At 39.2% G+C, this 23,746-nt stretch overlaps 1 protein-coding gene across 6 annotated transcripts in view; it reads left to right on the top strand.

Annotated features, from left to right (window-relative positions):
• map4l (microtubule associated protein 4 like) overlaps nucleotides 1-23,132 on the top strand; it is a 37,414-nt gene extending 14,282 nt beyond the window's left edge. For 3 of the 6 annotated variants that reach the window (XM_068648711.1, XM_049747523.2, XM_049747521.2), the window contains 11 exons: nucleotides 7,102-7,466; nucleotides 8,537-8,725; nucleotides 9,050-9,164; nucleotides 9,514-9,573; nucleotides 9,768-10,024; nucleotides 12,123-12,179; nucleotides 15,283-15,375; nucleotides 16,459-16,540; nucleotides 16,623-16,732; nucleotides 17,101-17,296; nucleotides 17,565-23,132. In XM_068648711.1, the coding sequence (XP_068504812.1) occupies nucleotides 7,102-7,466; nucleotides 8,537-8,725; nucleotides 9,050-9,164; nucleotides 9,514-9,573; nucleotides 9,768-10,024; nucleotides 12,123-12,179; nucleotides 15,283-15,375; nucleotides 16,459-16,540; nucleotides 16,623-16,732; nucleotides 17,101-17,296; nucleotides 17,565-17,569 (1,529 nt within the window). In that variant the 3' untranslated portion in view covers nucleotides 17,570-23,132. Of the gene's footprint in view, nucleotides 1-3,182; nucleotides 5,301-7,101; nucleotides 7,467-8,536; nucleotides 8,726-9,049; nucleotides 9,165-9,513; nucleotides 9,574-9,767; nucleotides 10,025-12,122; nucleotides 12,180-15,282; nucleotides 15,376-16,458; nucleotides 16,541-16,622; nucleotides 16,733-17,100; nucleotides 17,297-17,564 lie in introns of those variants that run through there. The other 3 variants (XM_049747518.2, XM_049747519.2, XM_049747520.2) reach the window with 3 other exon arrangements.
• Nucleotides 23,133-23,746: the final 614 nt, after the last annotated feature.

Here is a 23,746-nt window from a genome sequence, read left to right as displayed (position 1 = left end):
CTGTTTTGTAGGGTGTGCCATTCAGTGACATGCACTAAATCTTTTCATTTACAGTATATTTGTAGTCTGTGCTTCTGCACCTCTCGCTTTAAATAGTGTTCAAAGCGATCTCACTCACATCTGCTTATGCTGTATCCTCTTGATCTTGAGGAAGCAGTTCCTGCTGAGGATGTACAGAAGGCTGAGCTGTCACTGACGCTGCATGAGAAACGACCCCTTTTAATTGCATTGGCTGCTAATAGTGTTGTGTGGCTCAGTCTTGGCTCATTTGTTTTCAATTAGAGCGAGTTGGTAGAAAACCCTATTTTTCACAGGGGAGAAAATGCAGTCTTAATTTAGCCCACTGTGATGTTGCAGTAACATGGGTTGGTGCTCTTTTTGTTGCTACCTCTGTGATCTATTTGATTCAAGTGTTATTGTGTTTTTCACACCAGAGGAGTTGAAAGAACATAATTAATTATTTTTAGATTTAACACCAGGAAAATAAATATTTAGCATGCCCTAAATCTAGCGCAAATCACAGTCTCACTGTCCACATGGGTAGTTTTCTTTCCTCCGCTAGACCACCTTGCATCCCCAATGGTATTTCCGAGTGTGACACCCCCCCCCCCCCCCCACCCCTAGCCCACCAACCTGTTAAAATATTTTTTAAGATCACAAAAGCTGTTGTTGTAACAGAGCACTTTCCTGTATTTTCCATTTCCCCTTTTTGTATTCTAATCTCCATTCCCTTTATGTCCACATTTGCCATTTGGATTTTTTCTTTATCTACGCTTTTGCCCTTTCTTGTCTCCTACGACCTCATCATATCTTCCATTGGCTACCCAGATTCTCTGAGTCTCTGCCACAACGCAGTAATCACTGCATCTGCACTGCAGGGGTGGGGTGGGCAATTGAGGGTGTTGTTGGAGAGGGGAAGGCGTTGTCGGGGAGATGTGGGAGGCCGTTGCCATAGCAACTAAACCACTCTGCAAGTGAGGGATGGAGGAATAGAGAAGGAGTGGACTGGGTGTGACAGTCTGTGAGGTTGAAGATTAAAAATAGAAACACTGTGACAAGATCCCCAACCCTCTGTTCCTCCTTCGGCCCCCACCCATTCTGCCTCTTTTCTCAGCACCACAGGCAGGCAGCTGGAGCATCCTCTGTCTCCTCTCGGCTCCCCTGTCTCCAGCTGCTCAGAAATCTCTGACCTTCATAAAGATCATTTACCATGACCTCTATGAAACTGTCTGGGTAGAAAACATCATCTAAGAATCTCATTTTATTCGGTACCCCTATGTTTTCCGAATGTTTGTTAATGAATGACATCATCTATCAACTCTGGACTGCAGGCCAGTAAGAATAGCACAACCTAGTTGAACATCGATATATCCAGAGTGATTTGCCTTTTGTTTGGATTCAATTAACAGTGGTTTATTGGAATATTATTACCAAAGGGCCATTTATGAAATTGCCATTTTACAACAGGCACAGCAATCTAACTTAATGACTCTCTACAGCATCATAAGATATGTGTTGCATGTAGGCAACATTTTTGTTGAAAAGGGTTGGACTTAATTCAATTCAGCTTATTATTTAAACACAAGACAAACATTCATTTGAATACATTCATCCATCTTCCATGCCGTTTATGCTCACTAGTGTCATGAGTATGCTCGAGCAGTGATTCTCAAATTGTACTTTACCAACAAGTGATATTCAAGGCTCTCTCTCTGGTGGTACGCAAAATAATCATTGGATTTTGGTCATGAGTTCTGTAATTTCCAATTGTCTAGGATGTCATGAAGTGTGAATGGATGAGGACGAAAGGAAGCAGAGATTAGGGTGTATGAGGGAGAGACATGAATTGGCGCTCTCAGGGAATCCCGTTTATTGTTTCGGTGTGATTATAGTCCCACCTGGGTAGCTAAAAATGATGAAGGTAATGAACTAACCAGTGCGCCATCGTGCTGCCTGACAATTTTATTGGTGTCTATAAATTCTTTGGTAAGCTTTCATTTTGAAGTTAGCCTTTGCGTTGGTGGCGTGTTGTTATGAGTATGTTTTCAGCTTCCTTGACCATGGCTAAATGGGTGTGTCACTTGAACTATGAACTATGAACTGTTTGCAAATAGCAACTTTATACTAATTAATTGATTAATTAAAATCAGCAGTATATACATTTATTACAAGCATCTTTCAAGAAACACAATTTCCCTATCATTATTTTGAGTGCATAAGATATTCTTTGGGCCAAAGGAAATAAGAGTAGCCTCTGTGATTGATTGCTAATATTTTTTATTTTTTACAAAATAAAAATACTCATTTGTGTAAACCAAAAACGGGATCATATAATTTCTAAGACAAGCGGACAAATTATCATAATTGATGTCAACTGAAGTCACTGTAGATATTCATTGTTTGTTTTTTTCACATCTGTCGCCAGTCAATAGCCTCATCACACTTGTCAGGGTAATTGCAGTCCTCAGTGTTTTCCTGCAAATCTCTCCTTGTGTCTCAGTCTAAATCAACATATGAAAGGCAGTTGTCATATGCTAGCTGAACAACCGTGACAGCCATTGATCATTATTTGAGCACGTGTTTAAAGTTGCATGGCTGTGTCCGAATATGCACACTATTCCCAGATAGTGTTATGCCATTTGTAGGAGGTCAAGGAAGCATAAATGTAGGGTACTCAAAATTACTCTCAATGCAACCACAATATAGACCACAATGCATCGTGAGCAGAAAAACACAGCACAAACACAAATATCAATGCGGTGTAATTAATTCATCCATCCATCCATCCATTTTCTGAACCGCTTAGTCCCCACGGGGGTCGCGGGCGTGCTGGAGCCTATCCCAGCCGTCATCGGGCAGTAGGCGGGGGACACCCTGAACCGGTTGCCAGCCAATCGCAGGGCACACAGAGACAAACAACCATTCACACTCGCACTCACACCTAGGGACAATTTGGAGTGATCAATCGGCCTACCAAGCATGTTTTTGGGATGTGGGAGGAAACCGGAGTGCCCGGAGAAAACCCACGCGGGCTCGGGGAGAACATGCAAACTCCGCACAGGGAGGGCCGGAGGTGGAATCGAACCCGCACCCTCCTAACTGTGAGGCGGACGTGCTACCCAGTGCGCCACCGAGCCGCCCGTAATTAATTCATTTAATTCAAAAAATGTACAACTCAGAAAATGAAAACAGTTTAAAATAAATATACTTTTTATTCACAATAAATAGTCTGGGATCTTTGTCAGGACATGTACGGTGGTCACCTGATATGCCACAAGGAAAAAGTAGTGAGTTGGCTGTCTGAAATCACCAAACAGAATGAGGGAACTACTTTCTAGTACCGTATAGTGCAGGAATATATCGTGAAGGAGGGATTAGGGGAAAAGGATGGACATTCGGACACAGCCCGTGTAAGTGTATGTAAATGGTGGTCTCACGTGTGCTTGTACATGTTTGTCGCTAGGGACTAGATGAAATTTAGTACCAGCAAATGAGGGAATATTCCCGGTTGTCATGTGATTGTGTGATGTCAGGAAAGAGAGAGAGAGAGAAAGGGAGAGAGAGAGAGCGCAAGGTGTAATTTATCCCTACAGCTGATCTGTGCAGAGCTCAGAGAGGAAGCAAGACTACCAGACACACATTCGCTCTTATCTGAGTTTTCCTTGCCACACTTGTTAAGACATGCACACAAAATTTGCGTGCATGCTCTTCTCACACTTCAGCACAATCGCACCCTCAAACCAATTCGGGCATCACTTTACAGGGGATTTTTTTTTTTTTCCCCCATTTTTTTAAGCTCTAATATTTAGAGCATTTTTCCTTTACTGGACATTAAGCAAGAAGAAAACAGAGAGGAAGACGGACTCAGACAACAGAAAAGACCAAGACGGAATTAAAGGGGTTGAGTAACACAGCGGCACGAGCAAAGGACGCACACGACAACAGGAAAATGTCCTTTTTGTCTGGCTCACAGTGGCAGGAGCCTGGCATTATTGCTGGTAACAACGGGTGCAGACAACCATCCAGTGGGCATCAACAGCAGCAACCAAAATCTGCGCTAACCCTCTCAGCCGCCAACATCCCTGCAGTTTTGGCCGACCACAGCGGCTTGCATGACCCAGGCCAGATGGCACCTGGTGGGAAGGTTGCTACCACCCCACAAGGGGGGTTCAATGTGACTTTAACTGAAGAGGAATTGAGATTAGGGTGTGGCAAAACATCCTCTGGAATCACACCAGAGACCCTGGGTCTAAATATGCCTGTGTTGATTGTCGAGGATAACAAAACAACAGGTGGGGGACCGGAGGCGGAAAAACAAAGGGGAGGCATTTCGCTAGGGAGTGCAGGACAAACTCCCAGCAGCCCTCTTTCTCCATATTCCTCCCCTTCTTCTTCATCAACATCTCCAGCAGTTTCTCCTGGGAAATTATTCAATGCCGCACTGGAATCTAAACCTGGATCAAATGCTAACTTTGGAACAAACCTTTTACAGAACCTAAACTGCAAAGATGGAGTTTACGATGAGCAATCCCAAGAAGTTAAACAAAGGCAGGGCACACCTATTCCGACTGGTCGTTCATGTTCAGGAGACAAGAATAATCAGCCAAATACAGTTTGCTCGTCTTCATTTGAGCATATTTTTGAAGAAAATTCAACTGGTTGTCTGATTGAAGACAAGTCACCTATAGGGAGGCAAAATCCTGATGAGCAACCTGCTGCTCAATCTATAGTCAACGCAACAGGAAGTAACATGACATTATCTTCAAGGCTCTCCGTATTCCCTGGTTCATCTAACCAAGCAAACATTGGAGAGGGAAGAGTGATGGTAAAAGGCAACTTGAACCATGCTGAAGCTCATACAGGTGGAAAGACAAATCCTAGTGAAGACAGCAAAGTGACATTAGATGTTACAGTCAACAATGGGACAAAAAATAATCAGGCCAACGAGCTGCCTCAGCGAAGTGTGGTCAGACGAGCAATGTCGGACTGTTCTCACCTATCTGTTCCCACGTTAAATGCTGAAATGTTCCTCAGCGGTGCGGAAGGCTCAGCAGCAGTAACGCGTAACTTAACCAACTTTGCCGTAATGGGAACAGCGTGTCCACTCAGGGTGCCCTACCCGCACATGGTGGTCCGGCGTTCGCTCACAGTGACGGACGCCACGGAAGCCTCAGCTGCAATGGCATCAATGAAGTCAACTCCGTTAATGATATCACCTGTGTTGCCGTCATCTCCACCACCTAGGAGACATCATGGGACCTGCGAGACCAATGTTTTAATTTCTGTGCCAACCTCGGCTGGTATGTATGTCCGCTGTTACCAAAATGTCCATTTACCATCAAAACCTTTGAAGAAAAATGATCTTGACCTGGCCACAGAAGGTTCAGGGTTTTCTTTCTCCAGCCACATAAATGGAATTGGGTCTGTTAGCTACTTTTGGAGTGGCGTGTTCTCAGGTGTGACCTACTACGAGGAAAAAGGAAAAAAAAAATAGCAGGTCAGGAAAAAATAGTGTTGAAAAAACACATCTTTGCATTGCTTCATGGTAGATAATGTATGAAACATGACAAAAAAAAAGGGACAAAATATTAAGCTAATTAAAGTTAAACCAAGCATGCATTTTTATTTTCTCTATTTGTAGTTTATTCCAATACGCTTTATAATAGTTTACAGACTTATGTAGCATTCAGATCTGTTTAGAAACTGCAATTATAAGGAAAGAGCTGGAATATTGATTAGACATTGACTGTACTCATTCAAATATAGAGCAGCTATTTTTAGCGGTGTCTGCATGCACGCTCACACAAACACACACACGCGTGTGAAGAGTTTGTAATGGCGTCATCTTCAAGATTTTAAAGGCACAACTGCACAGAGAGCAGCAACTATTTCTATGTCTTTTAGATCTGTTTGCTCTAAGATGCTCCTCACCGCAGTCTCACTGAAAATAATCAGGTTGTTAAACAACATGCTGATCTATAGTCACTGTGCATGTTTTACATAGTGTGAAACTTGGTTGCAGAATTAGAACTAATTAACAGATATATCAATTGCAAAGTCCTACTTTGTCAGTTTCATATCCTTGACACATTTTTTTTTCCATATGCTTTCTCATTACAAACATCTTCAGTCCTTCTCAAATTGTGGGATGGGTTCCCCTGAGGCGGGGGAGAACATTTTAAGCTGTGTTGGGTAGTAGTGGTAATCCATGTGTGAAATGAATTGTACGCCATAAAAGGTAATTTAATTAGGTCATCACTGACTGTGACCACACAAGTACCAGTGATCAATTTTCATTAGCAAAGCCTGTTTGATTGAGGCTCCAGGCTGACCTAATTGAAAGATCCAATATAACTTTTGTTGGTTTGATTTGAAGTTAGCCAGAGTTGTGGAAGTTGTCAAGTGATATCTGTCAGTATTTTACAAGCACAACAAAATCAAATTGGCAAGTGTGTCGCACGAATGAAAATGGTGCGGCATGAAGACTGAGCGCAACCAGATGTCTTATGTAAGATTTTAAAAACAGAAGCAGAGAGTTTGGCTCTTTCTGCCCTTCTAAGCATGCATAATTAGCATACCAGTTCTACTGTAACAAAAAAAATAATATGAGATGTGTCTAATTACTGTCATACTTGTGTCTTAGACTTTCATGTAATTCTGTTCAAACTTTGCAGCAGAATACGTTTATTCCACTTTTTTTTAATTCAATAATAATTAGCATACCAGTTCTACCGTAACAATTTTTTTTTTTTATAAAATGTGTCTAATTACTGTCACACTTGTGTCTTAGACTTGTATATAATTCTGTTCAAACTTTGGAGCAGAACAAATTTATTACACTATTTTTTTTTAATTCATGGTGTTGTAGCTTTTGTGGGAAACATCAGTTAATTTGGATTTTTTAGCTTATGACAATTTGTCGCTTAATAGGAGCGTTTGTATTTACTGCAGTCTTTAATATGATAAGATAAAAACTAATTTAATTTGCATTTATTTCCACATGCAATATTGGAATTACTTTTTTCCATTTGTGTTGTAATTCAGTCAGTGTGAATTGGTTAAAATAGCCTGACACTAATTTTACTAATCTTACTTTCACAGTGAAAGTTGACAAGGCCAAGCAGGAAAAGACAGACATCGTGTCCAGCAAGACAGAAAAGATGGATGCCTTTGAAAAGAAGGAGATAGCGGAGAAGCAGAACAAAGACAACTGCCCTGACAAGAATCTGAAGCCTGAGAAAATTCTCAAGGATGACGAGAAGATGGACAAGATGAATGCTGAGAAAAACAAGGCCAGTGAGAAGGCAGAGAAAACAGACAAGCCAGAGAAGACCAACAAAGAAGATAAGAAAGAAGAGGAAAAGAAGCTGACTGAAAAGAAGGATGAGAAAGGAGGAAAAGTGGTGGCCAAGTCTCCAACGGGCAATGGCAGCAAGGCCCTGCCAAGCCAGGACAACAAGAGCAAGGTGGATCTTTTACACATGCATGCACCCACACACACAAACGCATGCGAACAGTACATCTGCATTACTCATGCAGTGTTTCTTCTCACGCTCAGGGTGTCAAATTTAGCAATAGCAAGACACAAACATTTGGCTTTCCACACAATCATGCTTGATCTAAGGTTGGACTTCTGTCATCTAAAAAAACACAGCAGATTCATTTTGAATGAAAACCTACCACATCAGTATTTAATTACTGTAGCCCTTTACTAGTACTTAAGCAAACGTATATTATTATACTTGTATAGCTATTACGAAAATATTGGTATATTGGTAAAACTAATACTGCAGCTTTTTTCAGTTGTTAAAATGTAAAATGATCCATTCTCTCTATGTTGTTTACCATGTTGGGTATTCTGTGTCCAACATTGTAGCTCGAGTTGTACGCACACACTTAACCGAGATATTTTTTGTTAGATGGTTAAATAAAATGACATAGATTGGTTATTATTCGCCAAAATATACCAATAATAACATTTGATACAACTGCAGTACCTTTTCATTGTCCTTGCTTGTGCATGCCCAGTATCTAATATCTGATTTGATTATTGATGTGCATTTGGACTGCTACATATTTGGCACTTGCTTTTGTAATTTACTGCTCATTGGGACTGAGGCATGATGACAATTTTTTTATGTTGATGAATATGTTTTGATTTTTGATTTTGTGGCTGCTCTGATTGGAGTGGTTGGATTGGAGCAGTTGAGTGGTTAGCATGTCTGCCTCAAAGTCAAGAGGTTTGCTGTTCCAATCTTAGCTCAGGCCTTCTTGCGTCGAGTTTGCATGTTCCATACCTTGGGTTGTGGAAAATAGGGAGACTTTTTTCCAGCCCACCTGCGACCCTAATGAGCATTCTCGCTATAGAAAATGGATGTTGCAATTGTAATGTGCTTGCTCTGCAATGACATTGCTCACTCCATTTCTGCTTGTTCTATTTCCCTCCCTATTTTATTTGATCCAAACATTCATTTATTTTTTTTCCCTTTATTATTTTGTACTCTTTTCTTATGGATCATTTTAATTGAACCTTTAGACTGAGGTGGTTTCGACCAAAACAAATGCATCCAAATCTCGTCCGTCCACCCTCCCAACCAATGGCGAGGCCACCTCAGCCAAACGCCCCTCCCCAACCATGACCCCAGCTAATAAAAAAAGTCCTCTGCCCAAGGCGGCAACACCCACTGCTGCTAAGAGGCCTCCAATAGCAACTGGATCTGCAAAAGTAAGAAAGCCATAATTGTGTTGTACTATTATCAGTACACTTGAAAACTATTCACAATGTTGCACTTTTTACATGTTTTGCTACACTATGTTAGTCTTATTCCAAAGTTGAATACAAAGTACACCCCCTCTCTTTATACAGTACATATAACATCCCATTATGTCCCAATTATTTATATATATATATATATATATATATATATATATATATATATATATATATATATATATATATATATATATATATATATATATATATATATATATATATATATGCACACACACACACACACACATAATATATTTATTTTGGTTTGATTCTCAGACGCCAGAAAGTGGAGCAGCTGAGAAACGTGCAGCTGTGCAAAAAGCCACGCCCGCTCCGCGTTCTGTTGCCAATAAGAACAATTCATCTGCTTCTGCTGGGACCAAAACTACTGGTAAATCAAAGAGCACACACAAACACACACATTTAACAACAGAAAAATAATTTGCAATGGAGTTGCTTCAGTCTCCATCTTGGTACTTAAGCTAAAAGTCAACTATAGTAGACGGAAACCTCTGAGGTAATGTCATGTGTTCTGGGATGTTAGATGATCTCTAATGTATTTGGGATCTTCAGACAGGCCAAAAAAAAGTTATTTTAGCATTCAGGGTAACTACATGCAGGATTTTAATTCCAACTCATCCACAACATAAATAACGATAAGCGGTATAGTGCACAATAATCCCAGTGGTTCCTATTTCTAGTCCCGCTATAACATTTATTTACTGCTTCCTTTTTTACAGCAAATAAGAATGACAAGACTGAGAACAAGCCAGCAGAAGCCAAGAAAACCAAACCCACAGGTGAGAAACTTAACGCATATGAATAAAATATATGAAGTCGGAAAAATTGGACAGTGTTTTTCTTCAATTACATTTCTGTAAGTACTTTTTAGGGTTGTGCATGATCAGGTTTCAAATGTTACACCATTTTACTCTGACATGACATTAAATTGATTAAAACATCATATGAGAGATTTTTTTTTTGGTCTCTGTAGCTCGTCCACGTCCAGCTTCCACCACCTCTCCAACAACTCCAGCAAACACAACCAACGGTGAAGCCGCTCCCACCCAACGGCGCCGGGTCATCACCAAGCCTCCTGTCCCCAAGCAAACTGCTCTGGAAAAGAAGCCAACGGTGCCCCGTGCTCCTCGAACTCTCCGCCCCATCAATGCGCCCACACCAGACTTGAAGAACGTACGTTCCAAGATCGGGTCCACCGACAACATTAAGTACCAGCCTGGTGGAGGAAAGGTAGGACAACCAAAGAAGCTAAATGTTATCTTTGCAAATCATGCTGCAATGATTTCTTCACTAATTGCTCATCATAGGGCTCACTACACACAGGTCCAAGGTTAAATTTTGAATTTTGAAATTTTTTGGGCAAGGGATAAAACTTTGTTACTGTGAACTTGCATACTAAAACTTTATAACTTGGGCATCTTCAAATATAATCCATGAAGCATTATTTTAATTTATAGACTGTTTCAACTCCGTGATTTACAACAATTAAACCCAAAATGGGGAAAAAAATACAAGAAGATCCCATTCTCATGTTGTTGATTTAATTATTATTTTCGTATTTAATGTTTTAATTAGCGCATATTCTGTAAGTCTGTTTGCTTACAACATAAAACATCCAAAGTCCAAGAGCATATTTTACATATGCCATTCTGTTTGTTACTTGTGCTGTTCCAAGCAAGTTGCAATTTACAGCCTCACACCTTCTGTGACACTTCCACATTATTTCTGTTCATGCATGCTATATTTCCTGTATGTCCTTATATTGGGGCAATTGGCTTGTTTTTCAATCAGCATATTTTTTCAGGATATTTTTCAATCAGCATTTTTTTCCAAGTTACATAAATGTAACAAAATAACTAGTATTAGAAAATACAAAACAAATGTACTGTAGCTCTTCCATTTGGTGCCCTGTAAGGGAAGAAATTAGAGGAAGGACTGATGCTGCTGGCTCGTTGGCAGGGAAAGGCAAAATACCTGTAAGGTGGGATGGTGTGATAACTTTTTGCATAATCTCCTTTGTGCAAATCAAGAGTTTTTTTTCCTCCTATCCCCCTAACCAAATGCAGCACTAGTCTCGTTTATTGAAAAGAGCAAGAGGTGGAGAGCGGGCGCATTGCAGATGCAATGCAGCAGGAGGTCAAGGTGAAAACATGGTCAAAGACAAGCAGGGGCCGAAGTGACAAGCAAGTACGATGTGAGGCGAAATCATTGTCAGAGACAGGCAATAGGTCGGGGGAGGCAGCGTTTGGGCATAGTCGGTCAGTCGGATGGGCAAACAGGATCGGCAACTGAAAAACAACGAGCATGAGAGCAGGAACAGGGAGCAAGACAGGTAGCCAAACTGACAAGGAATGATGAGTGGGGCATTGTCGTTGCTCTAGTCGGTGCTCTGATCAAATTCACGATCAGCATTTCACCCTGTGCCAAGACTTAGCCACAAAATTGCCACTCTGTCAGGAGTCTCCAAAAAAAAAGTCTCTTGTGTTTTCTTCTTGCTCTTATTAGTGCTCTTTAATTAAGTTCACTCCTTTTTCTTCCACGCCTTTCTTCTTTTGATCAACCTTTGTGAAGTTGTATGACATACTCGCTCCAGCACATCACTTCCTGCCTAGTAATTTCTTGCACTGCCTCACTACGTCTTTAATGATGCTGATATTTGTGTGTCTATTATGAAGCCTCATGCACAGTGTCGTTTTCCGTAAATGCTCTCTGATTTTGTTACCTTTTTTCATCTTCACTAACAAGAAATATGAACCAATTTGTGTTTTGATGTGCAATATTTGGCTTGCCCCAGGTCGGCTTTCGAATCGCGAAAATCTGCGTCTGACACACGATGAAATGCATTGGCATAATAAAACCCAAAGTATTCTACAAAAAACACAGATTAACCTCTATTATACTTTTTCTGCACCTCCCAAAAACAACCAAAACAAATAATATTTACAAAAATATAAAAATATTCAGTATTCAGGAATCTACTGTAATAGAGGTAACATGCCCAAGGGGCCATTTTGGTTGCCCATCCTTGCTCTATGCCTAAGATTTAGAACTGAAATAACATTTTTCAAGATGAACTGTCTTTAACAACCAAGGAAAAACTTGTTGCCTGTATTCAACTTTTGAGAAATATGGTGGAGGTTAACTATGGGCATGAATGACCAAACAGGCTCATTCTATGATTACTATCAACAGAATGGATGAATTTTGAAATGTATAGTTCTTGCTCAATGCTACAAAACTGCTAGGACCATGTTTCATAATGAAGCGAATGATCTTTTCCAGTAAGAATTTGTGAGATTTATTGACCAGGAGGTGGGTGTCTCCCCAGGTTTCTTCCATACAGAACAACAAGACAACAGACCCATCCAATCCTTCCAAGGCCAGAGTGAGTCGCCGCCACCTGCATATTCACTTCTACACACCAATATTTAATTTCTTCTCCAATTTGCATTGACCACGTAGTGTCTTATGGTCAATGAAAGACAGTAAAATTGAGGAAGGCTTAGAAAAAGAAAATAAATAAAACTTCCAATATAAAAAATGATGGGCATTTATTTGTACTCATTGGCATGGTAAGGAAATTGTTTTTCTCAGAGATATCTTGGTTGTTGTCGAAGGATTTAAGAATTTTTTAATAATGCAGGAGTTTTGCAATTTAGTGGAGATCAGTAAATATTAGTCATCAGGATTAGCCTGAAGTGAAATAATGTTTTTGCTCTTCAGGCAATAAAAACCTTATTTCATTTACAATACTATACAATATAAGATATTTTTTTAATAGTGGTATGAGAAAACATCAGTCCCGAATACATGACAGATATGAAACAAACTGAGTTGCACGATTTGTAAGTTGCATTTTCATCAGGCTGAAAAAAGAACAGTTCCTTGGAAAGAGTAATTCCCCTATTTATAAGTCAGGACTACTTCTGGAATTAGCTCAAAGATCTTCTCCGCTGTGCTGTGGCTCCTGCGTATATTCAGTATTTAGCATAACAATTCATGGATTAAGAAGTATTAAAATTCCACACTTTCATTTCAGTTTCCTGTTCATTCCCATTACGATCAGACGTCTTAGTTTCGAAATATCATGTCTTCTTGAAACATTTCCATCAAGCCCACTTTATCCATATTTCATTCCGCTGTGTTCCGGTTTATACTGCTTTTTGCTTGAATAAGAAGAACCGGACTTTTTAGAGGGTAAAGTTGGCTGGCATTTTTATTTCCAGTTTTCCTCACATCTAACTATAATAGTCATCGGGCCAAATCCGCCAAACTATTCAATCCGGCCCGTGACTGGATTTTATCATTATGAGGAACAAAGAAAGAAATATTTGTTTAAAAAAAGCCAACATTTGATTTTTATTTAATCTTTATTCGATGGTCTGGCCCCCAAGATGACTGTCCGGTAAAATTCTAGCCCTCTGAGAAATATAGTTGGTGATCCCTGCCATAATTAAAACATTTAATTTAGTTACCATGAATACCGTAATGCACAAAAACGACATAGATCCCAATATTTATGCTCTTATAAACATAACTGTGGGGCCACGCCCCTCGCATTGAGCCCTTTATCTAATCCTGTTTTCAAAAAAAGGGTTTTTATTTTTTTATTTATCTTCCCGAACCTGCCCAGAAGTGCAATATAAGCAGATGAAATGGACATGGCGGAAGATGGTACTGGAAATTTATGACTGTTCAGCTCTATCAAATATCACTTAGGGATGTTGGAGTAGCCGAGAGAGATGTTCATTTAATTCCCACAATTGAGCCAGCAGCAAAGCATAAGTAATTGTGTGTGTGTGTGTGTGTGTGTGTGTGTGTGTTTGGGGAGCCATCATTCTTGTTATACTGTTAAGTTTTGATTTTGATTGAAGAAAAAAAACACTTGCACAGATACAAACTAAAATTTCAGACAGAACATCGATCATGCAGAGCCACACAGTATTTTGAAATGATTGTTTTTGCCTCTTAATGCATTTAAATAAAACATTTGATAAGGGCTAAATGAATTAAAAGATTAAATACTTATTATGTCTGACAGTTGCGGGGTACTGCTTTTGAAAGTGAGTCCGCTTATTTCATGACAATGCTATGCATTCTTCTCTTGTCATCATGTTTTGTGTCTTTTGGAATATTTTACTCCAAAAATAAAAGTCAAAGCAAAAACAAAACACGCAATTGTTAACACTGATGGGCTCAGTTAGGCTGAAGTTGCCGATGTGTCAGGTTACATCACGCATGATGATGTCTTGACCTGATCAACATTCTCTTGTCTGTAATCCATCCTTAATCAAACATCTTGGTAGTTGTTGCTCAAACTTGGTGACAGTTCAACAACATTTAGTCTGAACGGCATGCTTAGGCAAAACTCACCCTGAATGTTTTGTGCAGTACAGTATTGTGTTGCATGTGCTCTGTCTCACCTGTCCTTTGCTGGCTTTATCTTATGCTGTCAATGGAAGTGCTTTGTTATTAAGTCAGTACCCTCATCTGTTTCACATTCAGCATTCATTTTTGGAACTGGAATTTCTTTCTTTTTTGGGAAAAAAAATAAATAAATTCAGCCTTATGCATTAGCTCCATTTAGCTGATGTTTCAAACACTGAGCTACCGTAATTTCCGGACTATAAGCCGCACCGGACTATAAGCCGCACCAGCTAAAATTCAGGGATATTTTAGTTTTTTTCTTACATAAGCGGACTATAAGCCGCACGTGCACATGAGTTTTTTTACAAAGAAAGACAGTACACAGAAAGCCGTAAAAATTCATAAATACGCCGCGCTGCCATTTAAGCCTGAGGGTTCAAAGTAACCTTCTGAATAAAATGCATTAAAAGTTCACATTCATTACAACTTGTTTTTGGTGAGCAAAATGTCAGAAGAATTGAATTTAAATGCTGATTGATTGGGTTTTAATACAATGCAGATGGTCCAAACAGCGCCACTGCTTTGTGTAACCTCTGAGTCACATGGCAGAGTAAGAGAAAGGGTTTAGAGCCCTTTGACGCAGGTCACCTAGCGTGCATTCCTACTAAAGCTTATAATAGTCACAAGCAACACAGCCAGAATAAGCAGCAGCCATAGTAGTGTTTCAAAATGTTTTTTTTTTTTTTTTTTTCTTCAAGATACCGCACAACAGTGGTCCACAGCCTTTTTACGAGTGTATAAAAGTGATCACGTCATCACAAAAATCACGAAAAAAAATCTTATATAAGCCGCACCTGACTATAAGCCGCAGGGTTCAAAATTTTGGAAAAAAGTCGCGGCTTATATTCCGGAAATTACGGTAATTTAAGAGGAAGCATTTGAGTTGAATGACAGAAACTCTTCCATAACAGTGCAAGTTTTCTGTGAACTTAAAGCTGCCAGCTGATCTTCTCTTTTCTGCTGCTCTCATCTCTCTTTTGCTTTCTATTTCTGTCTGTAACACCTCTATCTGATACCTATCCTTTTCTTGCTTGCCTATGTGTCTCCCTGACTGTCTTTAGGTTCAGATAGTGCACAAAAAGCTGGACTTCAGCCATGTCACGTCTCGCTGTGGCTCCAAGGACAATATCAAACATGTCCCTGGAGGTGGCAATGTAAGTAAAGCTGCTGCTGCTGATGAGAGTAGACTGGTTTGGCATGAGACTTCAATATCAGGTTTTTAAGCAAATTCCAAATTTGGGATGTATCAAGAATCTCTTGTTGTTCTGTAGCAGCCATGAAAAGCCTACATTGCTTTCTGCAAGAGAAAAAAAAATATTAACAGCAGTTTTGGGTATGCAAAGTTATCGTATAGACCTGACTGGGCTGTATTTACATTTATGGGACTGATTTTTATCTTAGTAAGCGCCACACTGCTGTTTAAAATCCCCCCCTGCCACTCTTAAAGGTATGTTTTGTGTCTTTGCTTTTTCTGTGCGTGGTGATGAATGTGAAAAGTTTAGCATTCATTATATTTAGAGTTAATATGTGCTTTAACTCTACTGCATGTCAAAACGCATGATCTGTGCTCTCACAACTACTTTACAAACAATCTTAACAACCAATCTCTAATTACTTTGGTCTGAACATGAATGAACTGGATCTTAAAGGAATTTAAAATGAAACTTTCCGGTTTGATGAGTTTTATTGGAAGAACTTGATAGTGCTGATCACAGGCGAGATGGGGGCGACCCATATTTGGTTTAATTTGCAGTTATCTTACTTTATTCCTTTTTGTATACATTGTTTAATTTTCCATTTTGGTCTGATCTAATTTTACATTTGGTCTTACTTCGAAGTGTACTTCCCCGAAAGAACGAAGAATTGGAATTCAGCTTTTATATAACATGCACATCATCATTTATTTGAATATATTATATATTATTATTATTATGTTAGCTCCTTTATGCCACTGCCATAAAGCATCAAGTACATTATAGTATTTATTCATTAATGTAATCTACAGTGGTCTCGTTGGATATAAATTCTGAAGTACGTAAATTATATTAAATACAAATAATGATTGGCAATAATTACCTTATCAAAACGAACCTCAAAGAATTCAGGGTGACTGTGGTTTCCCCACATACCCAATTATTTATCCTTTCAATAAATATGCCAGATATGCAACATAGCGGATTCGTCAGTGTGGGTATTTGCTGGGATAGAATATTCATTTTTTGAAATCTGCTCCTTAGGTGCAGATCCTGAACAAGAAGGTTGACGTGAGCAAGGTCACATCCAAATGTGGCTCCAAGGACAACATCAAGCACAAGCCAGGTTGTCGCTCTTGCGTGTGTGTGCGTGTGTGTGCGTGCTTGTTTGCTTTTAGAATGGTCTCATATGAACACGTTTACTGCAGGTGGTGGAGATGTCAAGATTGAGTCTCATAAACTGAACATTAAGGCAAAATCCAAGATTGGCTCACTGGACAATGTGGGACCAGGAAATGGACATACGAATGGACACAAGGTGAGTTGCTATTATGATCAATTCTTTCATGTTGAGAGTGTTCAATTTTGGCTCAGGAGCTCCTGTATGGCGTTTGAATCACACACACATTCCACATTTTTTAGGTTCTTTGAAAATTAAATTGGGCCCAGCAATTGGCTGGCCACCAGTCCAGTGTGCTCTCGCCAAAGGTCAAGGGACAGGCTCCATCTTGTAGCATAGAGTCGAGAATAGATGGATGGATGTATATGATGCGTCTGCTGACTCATTGTGCTCTTTCCAGTCATCACCACTAGATGGAGTAGTGGCACAATGAGTAGCCCACTAATAAATTGGATGTATGCTTTTGTCCTTGCCTACCTTGCATGGATGTCTATAAATGGTAACAGGAGGAGAGAGCAGAGGAAAAAACACCCTCACCCCCAAACAGCACTCCAAGTGCAGGACCGGCAGGTGTTGCCAAGGCAACGACAGCACCGGGAGGTGTTGCAAAGGAAAATGGGGTTAAGGAGCCCATGCCTACTCCTTTTGGTGGAGACGGATTGAGGGACCCCCTGAGTATTGACAGGCGTATTGCTGAGAAAAGTAGGTGGAAGCACACATTAATAGAATAAATACGAATTATTGTCATTACTTTGAACACCTCATCAGTGTTCTGCTGTTAAACTTGCTGATTTAGTATGGTGACCTTTAAGGGTCTGAAAAATATCATTTCTAATGCTAAATTGTTTAATTATGCTGTCACTTACTGACTCACAAAATGCAATATAAAAAACACTTAACTATAAAATAGTTAGCAATATAGCAGTGGCCTGAGCATTACAAATTTAATCTGGCTTCCTCCCTTTCACAGATTGAATCTCAGCACCAGAGTTTTAGTGGGGCACGCACCGCGCTTGCCGGCTGACCAACCAACCTTCCATGGTGACTTCCCTTTGGCCCCACCCTCCATCCCGCATCACCAAACTGAACGTCCGCCTGCCAGGGGATTTACCTTTAGCTCTCCGCACCATAGAGAAGAGCACTTATTGTCTGTAAAACTTCCGTCTCATTGTACTCCTCATGAGCACTGGCATAGAGGACGTAACATGCAAAACTAAAATCCCATCACTGTAGACCTCAACGCTCCATAGAAATATTTTTAGTTGGCCTTTTTCTTTTTCATGAAGTCACTTCACCTATTTTAGTAACTTACTCATCAATCCATTAATCCTCCAACTAGTAGCAAACAACTTCACCTCCATTGATAATCCAGCTCCACGCTTTCCTAACCATCTGAAGCTTCAGATGGATAGCAACTAATTCCCTGCCTGCTTTAAATAGGCACAGTCATCCTTTTAACCAGCACTTAATGGTTTGTAAATCCATGGTAACTACAGCGCTGCACTGTGTGTCATTGTAGGTAACTAGAGCTTGCTTAGCATTGTCTCTATTGAAACCCTTATGCTGTATCTGCAGTTACACATTGGTATCAGTGTCACTGTTAGTAAGAGAGAGCGAAACGACAGTTGATAGATTGAGACGATTTTGGGAGGGAAAATGATATCCGTCAGAAGTAGAGTGTCTATTTAATTGCTGTGCTTCCTTCAATTATTTGCATTTGATTTGTGTTGAACTTCAGTTAAATTGATCGCTGCTGCACATTTTCAAATGACATTGCATATAAATTGCGACATGGAAACATTAATATTCAGTAGGCTGGATGTGATTATTGTCTGCTGGTAGACGAGCCTTACTGTAGATTGCTTTGTTTGTGTTAGGTGAATGTATCAGCACTACTAAACTGTTGGATCATGTACATTTGCATCCTACTGACAAAAGTGTCTGCAACACTTGGACTTTCTGATCACATGGTTTTAGCACAAGACCTGTGGGACATGGTAGGAATGTTTAGTTTAGTTCAGGTTCATACATTTGGAGGCCATGGGGAGTCTAAATCTGGTGAATTAGATAAAGCTCTATAAAAGGCAAAGCTGATTTGTTATAGCTTCTTTAGATCTCAATGTGATGTGATCTATTAGGCCCGTCGCACCGAGCGCCGTGGTAGAAACCAAATGAACCGTCTCACGCTGTCCAGGGTTCTGAAACTTATTTTCAAACCTTTACAAAAATGTTTCCTAATTTTACATTTAAGGGGACCCGCCAAGTCGTACCAATACACTCCTCACAGTATAGCTATTGTGTTTTACAATAATACTTAATAATATTAATAATTTAATTTGTACCTGTGGTTAGAAAACAAAGCATGGTTGCCAAAATGCACAAGTGAAGTCAGTAAATGAGGCAATCAATCACTACCGACAACCTCTCAAAATAGCCACCCTCTTCTTTATTCTCACCCGTTTCCACTATGCGGCCATCATCTCTTTCTCGACAATCACGGCATGTTTTTGTAGTTCAATTAAGAAATAATACAGTGTCGTGTATTATTACAGGGTTGTAGTTACTACGGTGGTCAATGGAGTGGTACGGGGCAAAGAGTCGCCAACTATTTTTTTCATGATGGTCCACTTCAGTTTCGTTTGACTGCTTTGGTCGCTGTGTGTTGGGCCTAAAGAGATTCAACCTGTTAATTTTCTTTACGCTGTCTATGCACACACTCAAAGAAATACCGTATTTTCCGCACTATAAGGCGCACCGGATTATAAGGCGCACCTCCAGTGAATGGCCCATTTTAAAACTTTGTCCATATATAAGGCGCACCGGATTACAAGGCGCACCTTCATTGAATGGCCCATTTTAAATATATGGCCCATTGTCCATATATAAGATATATACATTTGGCCCGCAGGCCGGACTTTGGACACGCCTGCTGGAGTGGCTCAATATTGGTCCATATATAATGCGCACCGGATTATAAGGCGCACTGTCGGTTTTTGAGAAAATTGGAGGTTTTTAGGTGCGCCTTATAGTGCGGAAAATACGGTACCCAATATCCAAACAAGTTGGATTGTTGATTAAAACAATGCTAAACTACACAGATTTAAAATTCTCATCATGTTTGTCATACGTTTACCTCAACCAGCCATTTATTCATCGAATTCCACTTCCTGTCTCTCATTAGACGTCGATTAGAGCAATATAGTAATCCCGACTGCTGTCACAATTATATACCCAAGCAGACACATGTGCTGGAGAGGTAGCCTTTAGCAAGATTACAAAAATGCTAATCTAAAGTGTTGTCCTCTGGGTAGAATGTTGTGTTCAAATAAATCCAAGTGTGGATTTATTATGCTACTTTGGCATAACATGTTGATTAATCATTTTGGAAAAAACTGATACCGAGAAATGAAATACTGATTAAGATTGGAGGTCAAATTTGATTCTCTTGTTTTGCTATAGCCTGGATTTGTACTGTAAATACAAGAAAGATGTTAGTTTTTTTTTTTTTTAAACATTTGTTTAGTTTGTCATACTTTCTATCTTTGATAGTTTGTGTAGCACATCACACACAAAACACATCAAAGATTTATAATTATTATTGTCGTTTTATTACTCCTACTAAAAGAATTATTTAAAAAAAACAAAAAGCACCAAGAACTACAGTTAAGCCTCGATTTTACACACTTCGATTCTACGGTACATTCTGTCTAACACGATATGATCATGGACCCCGTTTTTTTTCGGACTAAGTTAATTAATTAATTGATTAATTAGTTAATTAATTATCCTGTGTGTTTTTGTCTCAGTAGGGTTATTGTAAAACATTCAACAAATGAACCCAAAATATGATGGAGCATTATTTTTGTTAAAGAGTTGGCTCCATAAACAACATTTCAGCTTTTTACACTGTGATGTACCAATTTACAAACAGAATGTTTTGTGTGACATAGGTTCAGCCCACCATCAACTCGGCAAAAGGCCTTTAGATCATGAATTGCCACTCTAATGGCCTGCACTTAAAAAGTGAAGGTTTAGTGAGGTGTTTGTGGCCGTTGATGTCAGATGTGTGAAGTGTTGCCGTCTCATCCACCTTTTAGAGTGCCGCTTAGCCTCTGGAACACTGATAGTCTGGCTCTGAAACCGTAAGGCTGTTTCAGAAAGCTGATCTGTCTCTCATGCTATTTATACGTGTGTGTCCTGCACATAGATGCTATTCAAATTATATTCATTATGTACAGCTCCCCTCTTGTGCACTTTCAACACAGTCTTGTTCATTTCTTGAGGTACTAAACTTTGCTTTACAGTACTACGTATATATGAGTATAGTCGGCTACTGTGCATCTATGTTTTGGGGAAACTATCAGTCTGGATTGTTAAAATCTATGCTAATCAAAGTAAGAAGAAAATCTCGACAAAAGAATAATCTGATTTGATATTGTTCTGTACCCTCCAAATCATATCCATAAGATGCCTAAGTAAAAAATGTGGATCATGCGTGAAATTAAATTGTGCATTCCACTGTAATTCTGAGCAAAGGAATAACAGCACTTTGATAAGAATAGTAAGTTGTTCACGTGTATGACAATATGAACTTGTAATAGTAGTAAAGACAACCTGTATGTGACCATGGCTTTGAGTTGTATCTTGGATAAACCATCATTCTAGTCAGTTTGTGGATTCTGGTGAAACGTTGGTCATTGGTGTTGTGCTACTGGCTATAACGACGTTCATAACAACTTTTAAAAGCTGAGCTAAACTGTGCCCTCACCTAAACTCTACTCTTCAGCATAACATATGCTTTGTAATTTTCATCTAATGGTGATTCTAAAGGCCCATCTGGAATGAGCCATTCAAGTATGTGGCCTAATGTTTTACTTCTAAATCCTTGACGACACCCCTTGATTTTTATTATAAGCATCCAGTGGTGTGATGTCAAATACTTGCGGGTGGTTGTGGTGATAGCGGCAACAGAAGTGTTCATGCTGACTTTATTAAAAAAAAAAAAAAAAGGGTACAAATAGCACTTTGACAGTGTCGACTGCTACCCACCTTAGCTGCAATCAACTATGAATTATCTGAGAAAAAAGTCTGCAGTAATTTGCATTTCAGCACCCTGAAGCGATGCGTTAAGCGACACACAACGTTTTTTAGGCTCAAAAAATCTCACTCCTGAAATGGTGAAAAAGACCTGAAAAGTGGGAGCCTTACAAGTCTGCAGTTTAGGGGCACAAGTTCTTGGCTTGCTCCACAAACTGACAAACCACAGCCAAATTTAATACATATGCTTTGTGCTGCACCAGTAGCAAAGAACAACTGTAGCAAGGTTTTGAAGAAGTCACATTTCAAAGAGAATAATATTGATTGTGCTTTTGAAATCAAAAGTAATCATGTGTGGAGAATCTAGGTAAAGTTGCAGATTTATGACTTGCACTGTAGGTAATAATAATTAGATCATATCCACCCATAAGTGTTTGTGTCCAATTATATCACTGGAATTCTGCATTTCCCTCTAGGATTTCACTATCCCCTGTATATAGATAGAACCACCTTTTTATCACTCCTGATATAATAATAATAATAAAAAAAAATCATACTTCACAGGGTGTTGTGAATGTTGACTGATGAACATTTGTGTTCCTAAACCTGTTACAGCTTCTAATGGTATTATTATTAAATTAACAGTGCAAGAAAGAAAAAACATAATTTTTCTTTATGGAGAGAGTCCCAATTCAGAGACTCTGATTTCAAGAATGTTTTCAAATATATCAAAGATGTAATTCATATATGAGGTCTGTTCCTGTTATGCTCTGGAAGATAGCTGATAAATGAAATTCAGTGATTCTTTGAAAGGACAGCAAATGTGGTGTCTAGGCTTGGAAATGGCCATGAACATTTGTGAACCTCAAGATATTTCGTATGTATCAGCTGAAAACGGATGTCTACTTTTGGCAGTATTTGGTACAGGAGAGTACGACACACTGGGCAGCCCTTTCTTCTAGAATTTTTTCGATTATCTTTTAAAGTATTACTCCTTATTGATGAAAATCATTACATACCAATCAACACAATTTGGAAAATGTTGGCTGGTATTCCCAAAACATAAAAATATTGGGCTATTTAGAACCATCAAATGATATCTTAAGTACAAATCCATTTGTAAACAAAAAAAAATAAAACTGGGTCAATTTATTGTATACCTTTTTGTATACACAAAGTTTTCTTGTGCAATTATGAGCTGGACATTCAGTGCACGTGTGTGCAACATTCACATTTATATCACAAGGAACTGGTTTTCAGTGTTGTTGAATAGGCCCATTGTAGTGTGAAATTATTGTGAGGGGCACAACACCAGAGCAAGAGCACACGGAAGATAAGAAAGTAACTGCTGATTGTTAGACATCCATCTTTTTTTAGCTAGAGCTCATCTTCCCCTCCAATTCTGAATATTTGGTATGAAAGCGATGTTCTTTGTGATTGTCAACCAGTGATGTGAATATTCATCAAGAAATAAAAAGATGAAGAAAAGAGCAGACGTCAACACGGTTGTTATTTCTTTGCCACCCTGTATTGTGAAATCGCTTATCCTACACTATAATGCGATATTTAATATGTATTTGCAACTCAACCTAACTTTAGATATTATTTTATAAGATTGTGACGTGATATTAAGGATTAGGTCATTTGAAAGGTGGAGTGGAGCCCCTCCAAAAAACTATGACTTGAGAGACAATCAATACCAAACTTGGAATTCTCACCCCTTTCCGGCTCCATATCAGGCCTATAATTTGATTTACCGTATTTTCCGGACTATAAGGCGCACTGGACTATAAGGCGCTCCTTCAATGAATGGTCCATTTTAAAACTTTGTCCTTATATAAGGCGCACCGGACTATAAGGCGCACCATTAATGCATCATGTCAGATTTTTATCCCAAATCAAATCATTCTCCATTTTATCTTTTTTATTTCAACTTCAGACGCAACAAATATTTTTATAATCACAAAATAATGATCCATAGTCTTTTTGATTCATAGTCTTCAGCGGGCCACTTATTATTGAGTTCATGACACAATGCTTAGGGCCAATTTAAATTTAGGAATTTGGTCCATATATAAGGCGCACCGGACTATAAGGCGCACTGTTGGCTTTTGA

The sequence above is a fragment of the Syngnathus scovelli genome, chromosome 17 (assembly GCF_024217435.2).
Source record: "Syngnathus scovelli strain Florida chromosome 17, RoL_Ssco_1.2, whole genome shotgun sequence".
NCBI classification, from domain to species: Eukaryota; Metazoa; Chordata; class Actinopteri; order Syngnathiformes; family Syngnathidae; genus Syngnathus; species Syngnathus scovelli.
Note: the sequence above shows the minus strand (reverse complement) of the source record. Positions and strands in the feature narration are given on the sequence as shown.